At 39.1% G+C, this 16,587-nt stretch overlaps 1 protein-coding gene across 1 annotated transcript in view; it reads left to right on the top strand.

Moving 5' to 3' along the window:
• The first annotated feature begins 1,478 nt into the window (after window positions 1-1,478).
• KIF17 (kinesin family member 17) overlaps window positions 1,479-16,587 on the top strand; it is a 29,998-nt gene continuing 14,889 nt past the window's right edge. Inside the window, exons 1-8 of the mRNA XM_058172434.1 lie at window positions 1,479-1,972; window positions 2,910-3,056; window positions 4,661-4,762; window positions 6,547-6,736; window positions 7,818-8,270; window positions 10,839-10,948; window positions 12,069-12,231; window positions 15,732-15,814. Coding sequence (XP_058028417.1) covers window positions 1,742-1,972; window positions 2,910-3,056; window positions 4,661-4,762; window positions 6,547-6,736; window positions 7,818-8,270; window positions 10,839-10,948; window positions 12,069-12,231; window positions 15,732-15,814 — 1,479 coding nt within the window. The 5' untranslated portion in view covers window positions 1,479-1,741. The remainder of the gene's footprint in view (window positions 1,973-2,909; window positions 3,057-4,660; window positions 4,763-6,546; window positions 6,737-7,817; window positions 8,271-10,838; window positions 10,949-12,068; window positions 12,232-15,731; window positions 15,815-16,587) is intronic.

The raw sequence follows: 16,587 nt of genomic DNA, 5'->3' as shown, positions 1-16,587 counted from the left end.
TGCTGAGCAGCCCCGGGGACATAAGCGATGCTCCCTAGTATCCTAGGCAACGGGGACGCTGCAGTCAGCAACCCCGCAACCTGCAAATAGAAGCTGGAAGTCGGTGGCGCCGGGCGAGGGTGCAGGCGGGCAAGTCCGGACCCGCCTGGAAGGGACGGTGAGAGGGCAGGCACGAGGAAGGAAGGTCCGGGGACAGAGGCCGCGCCCTGGGTGTTGCCCTCCACCACTGCCCCATTTTCTCTCTCAACCCCCCCCACCCCCCCAGCAGTTTTTTTTTTTTGCATGGCAAGCTCTGCCCACTTCTAAAAGGGAACATTGCTTCCCTGCGCTTCCTACTTCGCGGGGCACCTCTGCTTTATGCCACACTGCTTGCACTCGCTAAACTTTCCTCAGCTTCCCCATCCGTCCATCATTCTGCCCCTTTTCATTCAAATAATAAATAGGTTGTAGTCTCTGCTGCCCCACTCCCCCCAGTTCATCCCAGATCAATAGAGGTGAAGTGGTTTTTCAGCCACCAACCCTCTACTCCACATGCAAGACACAAATACCTTTCCAGGCACTTCTTTGATACTGGATCATGTCTTAGCACAGCCCTCTTTTGTGTGTTTATCTCATGCCATTTTTCTGACACTGCTCCACAGCTTAGTGTGAGCCTCACACTCTCCATTCACTCGCTGATCACAGATTGCCAAAGTCAAGGTGGCACTCCATAAGGGTCTTTTATTCTTTCCACTGCCATTTATCTGTTTTGATATCCTGCCAAAGAGCAGCGGTTGATGGAAGAACTAGGTCTATTGCACCAGGCTTGAGATGGGACTGTACTTGACTTAATGCATCTTCCCATGTTCCTGTTTCTGAGACACAGGGCTTAGTAATCCTTAGAGTCAAACTGATCAGGAAAAGGGCCTAATTTCTTGCCAGCTTCCCTGTGGAAACCCTGTGCTTTTTCCACGCAGGCATAATTCAGAGTCCCTAATAACATTGAAGTCTCTTTGGGGTGGGGGAGTAGCAATGCTACATGGTTTCTGAGCCTGAAAGCCCATTTTTGGATCAACTGCAGTCAGAGTGGTGGAGGGGCCCTGTATTCCTTTCACTGCTACAGCATCAAAGCCTTGGATGAAAGAAGTGGAGATCATTTGCTAGATGCCTCCCTTCCACTGCTTGGCCTTCTATGCCTCTAGGAGGTATTGTGAGGTCATAAGTGGGTTCTAGGTGTGTCCCATAGAAAACTGTCCCCAGAATCTGTACAAATTCACAGTCTAGTGGCAGATGGAAACCTGGAACCTTCTGCTGTAGCATATCACTACCTCTCTCACAGCAAGACCAAGGGAAATCAACTGCCTCTTTCATTCGGATTCCTCTCTACCATTCAGGCCCAACATTGCCTTTGGGGAGTTTTTTCCCCATCCTTGAAATTTTTAAATTGAAGTTGGTCCTCCCTTCTTTCTAGAAAGGTCATTGCCGTTTGCAATCTTCTTCAGGCACATCTCTTTACATTGACTGTACCCATAAGGAAGTATTTGTTTTCCAATGCTTACACTGCCAGGCAAAATGAGCCAGTTCCCAAGGCCAGTTATATCTGAACACAACAGCTGCCTATAACCTGCCTTTTTTATCACTTTGCTCCTGACATCCACAGAAGTGAGTAGGAACTTCATGCTCCAGAATTAATTTGACCTAGTGCATGCAAACACACAGACACACACACACACCAACAAGCTAGAGTTCATGGGTTTTCGCCATGGCCTCAGAAGCAGTGAAAGTGATTGTGCGTTGCCGCCCTTTGAATGAACGTGAAAAACAGCTTGGCTGCAAGGTAGTAATTAATATGGACAGTGCCCGTGGTCAGTGCTTCATCCAGAATCCTGCAGCTGAAGATGATCCTCCCAAACAATTTACTTTTGATGGGGCATATTACCTGAACCACAATACGGAACAGATCTACAATGAAATTGCCTACCCGGTGATAGAGGTGAGTGAAAGTGATCAGGTGTTATTGGTGTCAAATTAATTACAGTACATAACTATTGCAAGTACAGGCAGTTCATGGTAAATTGTGGCTGGATTAATATGATTTAAATTGGGTCAATATGGTTAAGATTGGCTGGGAACACCCAACATTTTAAGTTATACCTATGGTTCAGAAATGACATTATGTCTAGTTCTGCACAATATACTTGACTATGCCAAGAATGGGGTAACCAATCAACTGTGTTAAAGTTTTCAGTTAAAATGGTCCCTGGCTTGTTTTAGGTTAAAGTGACTCTGATTAATTGTCCCACATAAACTCCTAAACTCAGTCAACTCCTACCCAGTCATCTCCAAGAAAAAAATCCCTTGTACATGAATACTTACAAATAGTCTCCTTTAATTTCTGTTTCCAGATAGAAATATGACTGCAAATGTTACTTCTTTACCCCTGTAGGTTATCAGGTTTATTTTCCCTCACACTTTCTCATTCTTTCACCTCTTACTTTGATATAGAATTTTGGCCAATCTTGTTGAGGATAATGAGAATTCTAGTTCCAGGTTGGAGTAAACTGTGCTATTCTGTTGTTCAAAATTTGTCAGTTGTAGAATTTACATGAAGTTAGGTGATGTATTTCTGGAAGTCACTGAATACTTTCCCTATTAATTTGCATCTTTGTTTTTGTTGAAACACCTGTCCAAAGATGCTTAGATAATGGATCTGAATGTTGGCCTCTCAATTTACGTTTCCAGATTCTATTTCTGTCTCTATAAGAAGAGGCTGCTGAAACTCTAGGACAAGTTTAGTCAAGCAATTACCGTATGTGTCTGATGAGCTTGCTAGAAAGAGGATCCAGTAAGACAGGACAGATACTGAGGTAGAAACATATAAATCCAAATTGTTTATCGTTATTCTGATTGATCGATTTCTTCTTTTTCAGGGTGTTACAGAAGGCTATAATGGGACCATTTTTGCCTATGGGCAGACAGGCAGTGGGAAATCCTTTACCATGCAAGGGATTCTGGACCCACCTTCCCAGAAGGGTATCATTCCCAGAGCCTTTGAACATTTGTTTGAGAGCGTGCAGGTATATCACTGATAAAAAAATGTACAAAAGTGTATCTAGTTGTCATTTAGACAACTGATTCTTCTATGTTTCTTCTTCCAGAAACTCTAATTCAACAACTTTATGTGCCTCATTAAGAAACTAGCTTATCTTAGCCATTATAGTTTAGCTGCTGTGGGTTGATGTGCTCTTATTTTCCTGTGGGTATGCCAATTTCCACCACTGCATAACATTGAGATTCTATCTAATGGACCAACCAGTCCATCTACTCTCTTACAGATAGGTGTTACCAGTCTTTCACTGCAGAAACATTAAAGAGAGATCCTGAACAACACAAGCACGAGTTAAATTTAGTAACATTTAATATAATTCCATTTTATCAAAGAGACTATTATTTATTAGTGGTGTCCGTTAGTGATACCCATATAACTATGCTCAAATATGACTGAACTCATTCATGCAACAGAGAAGGCTCAGATATAATACAATTCTCCTAAAATCAACAGTGGCATTATGTGTTTGTGTTTGTACACATAGCACACATATAAGTGTGTGTTTGTATATGTATAATAACTAATATAATATGTTGAGGAGTGATATTTGTGATAATATAAATTAGAAATATATCTCAAACCTTAATAATCATTGTATGATGATACATTTCAACAATAATAATCATTGTATGATGATACACTACAACAAGCAATTTTAGCTGTAACTTCAAACATTTGCACAGGTCTTATTGAAAGAGCACTAACAAAGAATGTTATACATTCTTGTATAACATCTATTTGTGTATAAGAAACCTTCCTGAAAGGTTTTGCTCCATGTTAGTTCACATGAAATATCCTCTTTAGATGTTGTTATCCGACATGTATTATTCCATATTTTATTCTCAGTGGGTGCTATTCTTTTTTATTTACAAAATTTTAAGGACTACATCTTGAGAAATTGTGGATGAGCTTCAATATTAAAAATATTCTTCCAATATATTTTTGTGCATTTCCAAATCAGTTGTTTTACTCTTTTATTTATACCTTTTCTTTGAAATTAGATTTTCTGCCTCAGGCACCTTGGACTAGGGTTGCACTACACAATTCACTACACAAAATAAATAATTAAAATTCTAGAAGTAAATGGTGACTAAAGATACGATGATATCTTTCCAATGATAGCAAAAGGTAAGAGCTCTAATAAATGAACTTCCTCCCTACAGTATATTTTGATAGTACATATTGATGAAGCCATTCTGATTTTGTATTAGACATTGGGAGGTTCAAACTATATCAACAGTTTTGAAGTTTCCTTTAAAATATTTTTTGCAAACATGCGCGCACACACAGTATGAGCTAACATATTTTATAAGGTAACAGTAATGTATGTTGCTCTGGCAATACAGGAATAAGTAATGAATAAATAAGAAAATAGTATTAATAATTGTATATTTATAAGCCATTTTCTTGACATCCTGTGTGCATAGTTGTAGATCGTTGGAGTACAACAGTCTCAGATCCTATTAAAATAGGATCAACCTATGGGCCTATGGGAAATAAATCCCCCTGCCCCCACCAAATAAATTCTCAGACTGGAAATCTAAGAATTTTTTTTCTTTTGTTTTTTTATAGTGTGCAGAAAACACCAAGTTTTTGGTGAGAGCCTCTTACCTGGAGATCTATAATGAAGAAATCAGAGACCTCCTGGGTCCAAACACCAAGCAGAAACTGGAGGTGAGGACAACAGACTAACAGGGCAAGAACTTAGTATGAAGTAAGTCAAACAACCCAACAATGCCAGAAATTTAAGCTCTGACAGTTCAGTGTGAGCAAAAGAAACTATGTCAAGAATGTATGATATACAATAAAAAAAAATATTAGTGACATAAAATCAAAGATGAGACAGGTTAGCCAAATAAGTAACACATTGAATTAAGCAATATATATCAGGGTGATCAATTTCTCCGTTCTGAAGGGACAAATTCTTGAACATTCTGGGTTCTGATATCTCGCCCCATCAGTTAAAATCAAGATAGACCAGATTTATGCATGTCTATGTTGATATATGTTTTCCTAGAATGGAGAAATGGTTAGCAAAGATAAAACAACTTGCTGATATGGACAAATTGACATGTTGGTTAGAGAAACAACAGTATCTATGTTTATTGCTAACTAGAAACCCCTTATAGACTTTTGTGTAAAATAGAAAAAAATGAACTTATCATTAAGATCAGTAACGGCTAACCTTTTCCGGACTGAGTGCCCAAAGCATGCGTGTGCACCCATGAATGGGTGCATGTGCACCTGAACCCCCAAAATGTAATGAGCATGCCCCCTCCTGTGCATGCGCCCCATGCATGTGCGCGGCCCCTGCATGCGCCCCGCTCCCCGTGTATGCACAGCAGAGACCCGATGATTAACTGGCTGGCAGGAGCCGTGCGTGCATGCGCGGCAGAGCTGAACTGGGGCGACAGCTCATATGCCCACTGAGAGGGCGCTGTGTGCCATCTGTGGCACATGTGCCGTAGGTTCACCATCACTGATTTATATGATTAGATGAGATATAGAAAGAAGAGTCATGATGTAACTTAAGAGAAAGAGGTAAATCCACAATTGTACTCGTAACTGCTGTAAAGAAGATCAGAAACCACTTTTTTGTATCTTTTTCTATTTTTCTTTTACTTTTTTTTTCTTTCTTGCACTTTCCTTGATTTCTTTTTCTTTTCCTTACATGATATTAGTTGTATTAGTTTTTGCCTTTGTTTTTAAATGATTTAATAAACTTATATAAGAAAGGAGAATTTATCCCTTCGGATATTCAGTATCAGGGCATTCATTTAGTAGTAAAGCACCATTATACTATACTGTATTGTATATTCAAGATCTTCCTTCTTACACCTTGAGCCTCTAGTGGCAGTGTGGAAGACCACTGTTATTTTGAGGAGTTCGGTGGCTTGCTTTGATTTCTCCTTCGTATTAAAAAAAAGTCTAAAAGTGCAGAGCTCATTTTGAGCTAGCCTGCTTGTTTTTCACTCTTGCTGACTGAATGAAGGTGAAGAGGTGGGAGATCTTCATGTAGTTTCAAAGCTTTTCCCACCTTAAAAGTCTCAGACATTCAATTCCCATCCCAGAATCATGTGCTGGGCAGGTCCTGCAGTCTCCCGACCATGGCAAGACCATGAAGTCAAAGTGCCAAGCTTTGGGGTAGTTGTTGTTTGTTTGTTGGAGGCTTCCACATGAAACCCATAGTGTGGTATTGTGAAAATTGGACGTCCTTGGAATATCTCTACTGGAGCTCCTGATAGCTTACAAGAGAGTTGGGTATGTGTGCTTTTATACATTATGCTTGACTAATAATAAAACCTAAATCCCTTTATTCACTTTGTGCTTATTGTATTCTGGATCCAAAATATCCAGTTGCCTGGACACCTGATTACTGCCCTAAAACTTGACAAAACAGCTTCTGGCCATTTCTTAGTCTCTGCAGTCTTTGTTGTAATTGTTGATCCTCCTTGCAGCTGAAAGAGCATCCAGAAAAAGGGGTGTATGTGAAGGGTCTTTCACAGCACACAGTACATAGTATCACCCAGTGCGAGCGCATCATGGAGACAGGCTGGAAAAATCGTGCAGTGGGCTATACCTTGATGAACAAGGACTCCTCCCGTTCCCATTCTATCTTCACCATCAATATGGAAATCTACGTTGTAGGTAAAAATGAAATGTAGATGGGTAAGGAGATGGGTTGGGATAGCATAAAGCAGACTTCTGGATCACTGTTGGTGAATCAGGGAGAGAAAAATTAAAAAAAAAAAATTGCTCCACAATTGATCTGTGGAAGTTGTATAAAGGTTGCGCTGCCACCAGACTGCTTTCTTCTAAACAATAACAGCTACCTATAAGGATATTGCATAGTGAAATATATGAAATCTTTATGGAGATTATTGATTACAAAACTTAAAATCATGCTCCTGGTTCTCTTATACGATCATAGAAGATTGTGCATTGCTACTTCATGTCATTTATTCCTAGTCAGGTTATCATTGGTTTCACATAGTTAAGGCAACATTTATTTTAATCATAGTTTGTTGAACAACTAGTAAAAACCTAATTCACATGTAATACTAAATCAAAATCACTTTGGTTGATGTGTGTTACCAAGGAAACTACATTATATTTTAACTTAACTTTTTGAAGCACAAGCTGCTCAGTTTGCCATTTTACACATCTGAGCTATTTTTAATGATATGTAACTTTTTTTAATCTTGTTTAATGTTCATTTTTGTTCTATACTTCCCAGAGTCACATTGGTTGAGTTGGACAGCCATATAAATGTTTAAAATAAAATTAAAAAAAAAACATTTCCTTTATACATGTTAATGTAGAGGAACATTGTAATAGAGGAATGGAGTATGCTAGTCCATTCAAGCACTTCATCACTTTATTATCGTGTGATTTTATTCATGAGTAGATGTGATCCACATGGTTCAGTTTTTGAAATGCCTGAAAATGTGCTTTCTGACACCTGAAATGAACAGAAATAATTTTCTTATCAATGGCAGAGGAAGTACACATTCCTCACATTTTAGAGCAGCTTTTCTGAATCTGAAATCTGTTGGATGAGGTTGGGTTGTTACAGATGAGCTAACAACCTTATTAGCTGAGAAGTCTGGGAGATACAATCCCAGGTAGACTGAGGAACGTCAGGTTGCTAAAGGCTATAATGTACAATTTAAGAGTTACTTTCTCTTTCAAGAACTTTGATCAACCCAGATTCATTCTTTTTATGCAGATGAGAGAGGTCAAGATCATCTGAGGGCTTCAAAGCTCAATCTGGTAGACCTTGCTGGGAGTGAGAGGCAGTCCAAAACTGGAGCTGTTGGTGAGCGCCTCAAAGAGGCCACCAAAATCAACCTGTCTCTCTCAGCACTTGGCAATGTGATCTCAGCCCTGGCAGATGGAAGATGTAGGCATGTCCCTTACCGAGACTCCAAACTGACACGGGTGCTGCAGGACTCTCTTGGAGGTAACACCAAGACACTTATGGTGGCATGCTTGTCTCCTGCTGACAACAATTATGATGAGACTCTTAGCAGTTTGCGCTATGCCCACCGAGCCAAGAATATCCGCAACAAGCCTCGCATCAATGAGGACCCTAAAGATGCTCTCCTGAGGGAGTACCAGGAGGAGATCAAGCATTTGAAAGCTATTTTGGCTCAGCAGATGAACCTGAATAACTTACAAGGTAGGGCCCATTTAGATGGATGGTACAATTGCTTTAAAATACTGATGATGTTGCTTAGTTTTGATAATGAAACGCCTGCAAAAAAGGAACCAAGCTCAGAGAGTACCAAGGACCCCTCAATTGCATTAGTTCCTTGGGTTGTTTGCTTGAAAAAGAGTTTATCTGCTTCAATAATGACAGTCATTGCATTATTATAAAGGAGGGGCACCACCCACTTTTCAGTTAGTTGTCTGACAAGTGAAAGGGAAATTTAAGAATATGTTCACACAAGTTGCATTCAATGACTAGAGATGCTCCAGAGGAACAAAATGGAAAATGTTTGTGAAGGAATAAAAACACTGGGTATACTTTCTTATTTATTTCCAAGGACATTTCTTCTTAATTGTTTTATTTTCAAATGATAGAATGTGTGTCACTTGTAAAGAAGCCTCCGATTTCTATCCTTGATATCTCCAAGGAAAAGATCAAATAAAATGACATTATCCTGATCCTGCCACTTTAACAACATCAAAACTAATTCAACAAAATTAATTGAACCAACATTTAGAATCTGCTACACAAACATAGTACTTTTTACACTGATATCCAGGCATAATTTATCCAAAGATTTTTATACATTGATAAATCCCAAGTTTTGGAATACAGTTCAGTAATCCCTTAGCTTTAACTTTTTCCCAAGAAACTACTGTAGTTCACCCGAGTAATAACAGCTAACCAATGAAGAATTCCCAGTGAGGGTAATCTTAACATGTGTACTAGAGTTCCTTTGTGTTTATTGCATCTCAAGCATGGAAAGGATAATAGCTAATTTCTTCTTTAACAAACTTTGGGGGATCTAATTAACTTCCAAAAGGATTTTTGCTGACTTTTTTCTTAGATGCCCTTAATGCTGGCAAACCATTTTTCCATGATGCATAGATATTTTTAATAGTTTCTTAAAATGATGGGGAGAAAATAGCATTTTCCCAGAAATTCAGTACTTGTAAATTCTAGGAAATCATGTTTTTTCTTCAAATTGTGGTTACAAAATCTAGATTGCCTGTCACAGCTAATTCCAACCATGTATTTCCCACGCTAAAATAATGAGAGAAACAAAATGTTGAAAGTTCATCTATCCGGAGTTAATGTGGACAGTATCCAACTCTTAGAAGTGATGGTAGTTTCAATCATTATAAAATAATTAGTAGAATAATCTTGCTGCCAGGACCATTTTCAAGCCATCTTGGGCTCATCTGCACTGTGTGGTTACCTGGTTACCAAAATGGACCAGCAACCATTTCTTAAGTCAACACCAGGCAATGTCACTCTATACTTACCTCCTCCCATTGTTAATTTGACCTCTTGAAGTGGGATTTTTTCCCCCTGCAATTTTAAAGTACTCCATTTCCCCACGTAGTATTTTGAATGCTCCTGGCCATTCTGCTTTCTTACAAGATAACCCCAGAAGCTCATTGATTAATTAACAAAATTAAGAATGCCCTCTCAACTGAATCAGGAATTACTATGGTCTCTAATATCTTCTAGAGTTACTTTTACCAGGAATGTTATAACAGGACAAAGGTTAGAATGCTTGCCTTCTGAATAGAAAGTCGCTAGGTCAAAACCCAGCAGAAATCTAAAAATAAACTTACTATTTTTCTTCGGGTTATCTTTCTCCCATGCTTTTGTTTTTTTAATAAATTCATGAGTACACTGCAGCTCATGGGGAACAAATGTAATGTTTGCTTAAAGCAAATTTCTGCCGAGTTTCAAACAACCAGCCAATTAAAAGATAAGTGTTAGAACCATTGTGCTATTACAGTAATCCTGATAGCTGTAAAACTCTAGAAAACATAAAGAGAACAACTGGGCAATAAAAAGAAATTTTCATTTTCATTAATTCATTACACATATGTACAGTTCAATGCTTTTAATTTTCACTAGTCAGTTCAATTATATATATATATATATATATATATATATATATATATATATATATAGGTCTTTGGTTGTTCGGGTTTTCTCCCGTGTAAGATTGGAAGTGTCTTGGCGACGTTTCGACGAAGTCTCATTCGTCATCTTCAGGCTTCAGCTTCGTGCTTCTGGGAGCAAAACGAAGCTGAAGCCTGAAGATGACGAATGAGACTTCGTCAAACGCCGCCAAGACACTTCCAATCTTACACGGGAGAAAACCCAACAACCAAAGACCTATATACAAACACCGTGAAAACCTCAGAAAACAAATATATATATATATATATATATATATATATATATATATATATATATATACATATATATATATATACATACATACATACATACCATAAATATGTCTGAGAAGACTTGCTCTCAGGAAGTACCATAAATTGAGCAGTGACTGCTTTCCTGAAACAGAAAAGTGGGAATTGTGGAGTAGGAGGACATAGCAACCTGCCATCCAGGCCGAATTCCTTGCCCAAGTGTCTCAGTGTCAAGCCAGCATGAGCACAGGACAGGAGGAACTGAAGGGTTGCTCCTTATCCTGCAGTATGGATAAGCCTCTTAAGACATCTGCTTTTTAGTTACAGTTTTTCCTTCCTCTCTTAGTGGAATGTCCTTACTTGTTACCTCCTGAGGCTGTTCAACCTGAGGACAAGCTAGAAGTTGCTCCTGAGTTCCAGCCAGATGTTGAGAAAGAGAAGCAACTAATCCGAGAAGTAAGTTGGCTATGTCCTTTGAACACTGGTACAGGAAGGAAATTCTATGCTGAAGTTTTCCTCAATCTGATCTTCCAAATAGATTAATTCACACATAAACCCTAGGCAGCATGGCAGATTGAGAGCAATAGAGGTTTCCTAGTACAGATAGCATGTTAACTGACTTTTAGGGAATACCAACATCACCCAACAGGGAAGCTGAATCATGAGGCTCTTTCCCTTTGAAAACACACAGGTATTTCAAATTGATTAATTAAAGAGGGGTGTGGGTGAACCTGAAAAAAAGATGCTGCTATTTTAGGAGTTTCTCATTTTTGGGGGGAGCCTAAAGATAGAAGTGATGGTGTTAATAAATTTCTCTGGGAAATATTTTCTGAAGATGGCGTTATCTCTGAAAACAATTGTCCTTTAGATCTCAGCTATCTGTTTTTGTTCGTGAACTTCAAGATGTGGCATTTTGAAAAAACAACAGGCACAACCAAGAAAGAAAGGGCTTCTGAAAAATTGTTCACTGTTTATTTTTTTGATCGTTTTTACACAATTAAGGCATTGTTAACTATCTGTGGACATTGGTTGATGCTAGCTTTCCAGAAATAACTTATAATTTATAGCCCTGGAGAATCAAAGTGGTTTCCATCCAAAATTAACAAGGGCTAATCCCATTTAGCTTTCTAGGTTAGCCAAAACTGCATCTGCTAAGGCCACAAAATTGAGCTTCTATAAAACCCTCCACAATTGAGCACCCACTAAATAAATTGTAATGCCTGCCTATAATTCCTGTTCTTTACCTAAAAGATTTAACGTTCCTGGCAGTCACAAACACATCCCCTAGAATAGTGCTGTCAAACTCCTGGCACACGAGCCGGATGTGTCATGCGCTGGCCACCCCCATGCCTGGTTTAGTGAAGGCGGGGGGAAAGGCCCAATACATCTTGTGGTGCCACCATGATGATGTGAGTTTAACACCCCTGCCCTAGAAGGTAAGGTAGTCTAGAGGTTTATTTATTTATTTTAATTAAATTTACAGTATATGCCACCCATCTTTTTCTACAAAGCGAGTCTGGGTGGTTCAAAGATGCATTACCATACCAGCCTTGGCTGATTTTCCTGACATTTTCAGGAATATGAGGAGAAGCTGGCTCAGCTGAAGGCAGAATATGAAGCTGAACAAGAGTCTCGTTTTCGGCTCGAGGAAGATATCAGTGCCTTGAGAAATGCTTATGATCTGAAGTTCCACACTTTGGAAGAAAGTGTCAGGAAAGAAGTGGGTACAAGTGGAACAGGTACATGTGAAAGGTTCTTTGGGTCTTACAAAATTGTAGATAAGGTAAGGATCCAAGACTTGATTCTGGTTGCAGAATGTAGCCTAATAATTATTTTATAATAATTAAAATGTAGATTGTTCTTAGTTAGAAAATATGCATATTTATTACATACCTTGATCAAGGCACAGTACCAATCCAAAGAATAACAAAATAGTTACAAAATTTAAAATGAGTTCATAACCTAACAACCAACTAGTAAAATCAATATTTAGAACTAAAACAAACGCAAGAATAGAATAGAATAGAATAGAATAGAATAGAATAGAATAGAATAGAATAGAATAGAATAGAATAGAATAGAATTTTTTATTGGCCAAGTGTGATTGGACACACAAGGAATTTGTCTTGGTGCAAGAAACGTACATATTAAAAGAATGTCCCCAAGTATTCCAGAACATGTGTGCATTCATGATTAATATAAAACTAACAATAACCTGGAAAGTACTCATATTATTCTGAGTAGGGTAAAATAACCAAGCTCCATGTTAATCCACCAGTCAAATAAAAAGGGTCTTTAAAAACCATCACATTCAGAGAGATGAAGACAAGGAGAGAGTTGATTTCTAGATTTTCAGGCTTGAGTCCTGAAACTCCAGAGCCTAGAGATCAGGGGTGGGTTCTACTTACCTTTACTAATGGTTTGCAACGGGAGTGTGCTTCTGTGCATGCGCAGAAGCCCCTTGATGATGTTGGGGCGGGTGGGTGGAGCCAGTGGTGGGATTCAAATAATTTAACAACCAGTTCTCTGCCCTAATGATTTCTTCCAACAACCAGTTCAGCAAACTGCTCAGAAAGTTAACAACCGGTTCTCCCGAAATGGTGCGAACTGGCTGAATCCCACCACTGGGTGGAGCCTCCCATCGGTTTCACTACTGGTTCTATAGAACCGGACAGAACCGGAGCAACCCACCACTGCTAGAGATTACAATCCTAGAGTGGCAAAATAAAAGACTACCTTGCCCGGGGAACACAAAGAACTAGCAGGAGAAAATAAGGCAGACAAATACAGAATTATGAATGGGGTGGTGATGTTTGATGATAAACATCCATAGTTTGAAGTAGACTCTGACTCATGTAGGGAGCCAGTGAAGAACCTTGTGATGAACCAAAAGAGCATGAAAATCTTAGGCAGAATACCTATCAGGAAACTACTATAGTTATTTTACATTGAAACACCCGAAACAGATATAAATAAAGTCACAGTGTCTTCTGTTGAGCTTCTCTTGCATCCTATGAATATTATGAAATGAAAATTTGTGACTGTTTTACTGTAAGATCAGTAAATGGGTATCAGCTACTCATCTGTCAATGGACAGAGGAAGCTAGAGAATTGTCCTGACACAAACAAGAAAATAATGGAGAATGAGAAGGATAATGAAGCAGAAACTCAGCTGTTATGTCTTGTCCCATTCAGCCTGAGATAATAAAAACACATCCAAGACAAAACTTTAATAAACATTCTATCATGTATTGTCATCAGAGATGACAAAAGGCTGCTAGACTTAAGTATCATCATCATCATAGTAGTCATATTGAAAATCTTAATCACAAATCAAGATACACAAGGAAGATTATAAAGGAGACTGCAAGGTGGCAGCTTCTCGGGATTTTAATGACAGAGGATCTGCTGGATAACATTGAACATTCCAGGAAATTAGAGATTTTTTTGGTGGTGATAGTGGTGGTGGTGGTGGTGGTGGTGTGTGTGTGTGTGTGTGTGTGAGAGAGAGAGAGAGAGAGAGAGAGAGACTTTGCCTTCTTCGTGACTAGTAAAAACCATAATACATTAAGCAAAGTATTAAAATTGAAGAATATTTTATGCAATTAGAACAATATGCACACTTCCTCCAGACCAACTGGAAGAATATAGGATTACTTAGTAATATTGGTGGTAAATTCCAGAAAGTGATCCTAGTAGACAGTATAGTCACTTCTTAGATTTAAAAAACGTACCAGCACAAAATTCCATGTCTGATATTTTATTATCTGTTCAAAAATGCCAGAGAAAATTGATAGGGCCAATGTTGTCTTGAGGCATGGCAAAACTCTTTATCTAGGGCAATGAATGGTAAGCTTATGCATATGTGTGTTGCAGCCCCCAAGCAGATTCCCTGTCATATTGCAGAAGCAGATTATGCTACCATCTTCTTGTTTTTACTTATTGCAGTTGCCATCTGCTAACCGCTGAGTACTGCCTTTGCCAGCTGGGGAACATTCTCCCTGCCAACAGGAAGGTGGCTGGCTGACTCTGTGGAGCAGTAAGCCCAATGCCCTTCCTTGGATTTTAGACAGTGTTCTGAGGAGATCCCATGGGGTTTTTCTTGCTTGGCTTTTGGAAGAGATGAACAGTGCAGTTTTTGGAGTAACCAGTTGTTCCAGTTAATTTTTATACTTCTTTTACTACTGGGATCTTGTGAATCAAGACCACTCAGAGTGAAGTGCTGTAAAGGCACCAGCTATGCCTTTAGTTTTTAGCCTCAGTCCTAGAGAATCTGTGGCAACTGATGTCTTGCAAGAGTTACATATTAAATTAGAATGCACATAAATGAAACAAAATGTTAAAAGTTATGATATTTATGTAGTTACTTATCAAGCGCATCTCAATACTTTGGGGCCCCTCACTGGTTTGAGGTCTCTGTGAAGAGACAGATGGTAATGCTGTTTAACAACTCTCACTGATCACTAGATCATCTTTCCAGAGTCTATCCTGGAAAGACTTTATCCAGGTGACTTTTAGACCTTGTAATATGCTTTATATGAGTGCTTTTGATCAAAATTCGGGAGCTTCAACCACTCAAAGAGCAGCACTTCCACCTTGTTTAGCTTATTTGTGCAGTCTAAGGCGTGTCAAATTTTTCAACTTTCAATCTCCAAGCATTAAGGATGCTCAAAAGTTGTGACATGCCTTGGGTATTTTAAAGGTAGTTTGATTATTTTAATATAATTTAGATGTGCTTGATAAGTAGCCCCATGATGGCGAGCCTATGGCACACGGGCCAGAGGTGGCACGCAGAGCCCTCTCTGTGGGCACATGCACCGTCGCCAGCTGCTCTTCCGGGTTCCATTGCATGCATGCTCGTCCAGCATGCATGAGCACCAGCCAGCTGCTCTCTTCCAGCATGCGTGCACTGGAACCCAGAAGAGAGCAGCTAGCCAGCGCGCATGCGTGCTGGACCAGCTGTCCGGCGCGCATACACATGATGGAACCCAGAAGAGCAGATGGCCGCTGCACGCTGCATGCACTGGTCAGCTGCTCTCTTCTGGGTTCCAGTGCTCTGCCACATGTGCGCTCCAGTTTTGGCATTTGGTGCTGAAAAGGTTAACCATCACTAGCCTAGCCCTTCAGAAGCTTAGCTACCTTTAAAAATGCCTCTCTCAAATCAGTTCCAACCACAAAATGTTAACAGATTTTTCTCCTAATATCTTCTTATTTTATCTCCACCTCCTGTTTTTTTTAGAAATGGCAGAGTCAGCTGAAACTCTTTCTGACCAAGCTCCTTCACCCCTCATCCCTGCTGCAGATACTGAATTATTAGCTAAGGTATTCTGCCAGATGGAACTCTTATGTCCTCATTATAAAACAGCAAAGAAGAAGTGGGATTATTTTTATGTCATCAATACATTGTTCACAAAATGCTTCTTGGAGTAGAACCGTCAGCACAGTACACAAGTTATTGTTGTTTCTTTCTCCAGGTTTTAAATTGTGTATATTTTTCACCAATACCCTTAATATATATTCAGCACATAGGTTGAATAAATAACAAAATAATATACAGTCTTGATTAACTGTTTTGCCAATATGGAATCTTTGTTTTGCCATGGTCTGTCTTGGCTGTGGTTTCCTGTCCAATGTATAGGTTTCACACGAGGACAATGAAATGTTCTGGCACTCCCTATTTTGCTAAGCATATTCCTCATCTTGACATGGCCAACGCAGTCCTTGTATTAATGATAATATTGGCAATTTGATTTTTGGGTAGTCTGGGGATATCAATGCATAAGGCCTCATTTTGGTTATTTGAAAGTTATTGAGTATTAGCATCCTTTGATTTGCAGAAAGTAATAATTTTTTCTCCTCCTTCACTTCTGTATGTAGGTCATACAGTTCAAATAGGTTTTTCTCTTTACTGTCTCTCACTTTGGCATCGTAGTCTCCAATCACAAGCAGCACATCTTGCTTACAAGTTCTATTTTAGGTTGGACTTGACTATAAAATCTATTAACCATTTTTTCTTCAGCATCTTTAGAGCATAAATTTGGACAGCCAAGGGCTAGCTTTGCTATATTCTTTCTGACTGTGAAACAAATTCCAGT

Source organism: Ahaetulla prasina, chromosome 2, assembly GCF_028640845.1.
Source record: "Ahaetulla prasina isolate Xishuangbanna chromosome 2, ASM2864084v1, whole genome shotgun sequence".
Taxonomy (NCBI): Eukaryota; Metazoa; Chordata; class Lepidosauria; order Squamata; family Colubridae; genus Ahaetulla; species Ahaetulla prasina.
The sequence above is the reverse complement of the archived record's forward strand: the minus strand, read 5'-3'. Positions and strand labels throughout refer to the sequence as shown.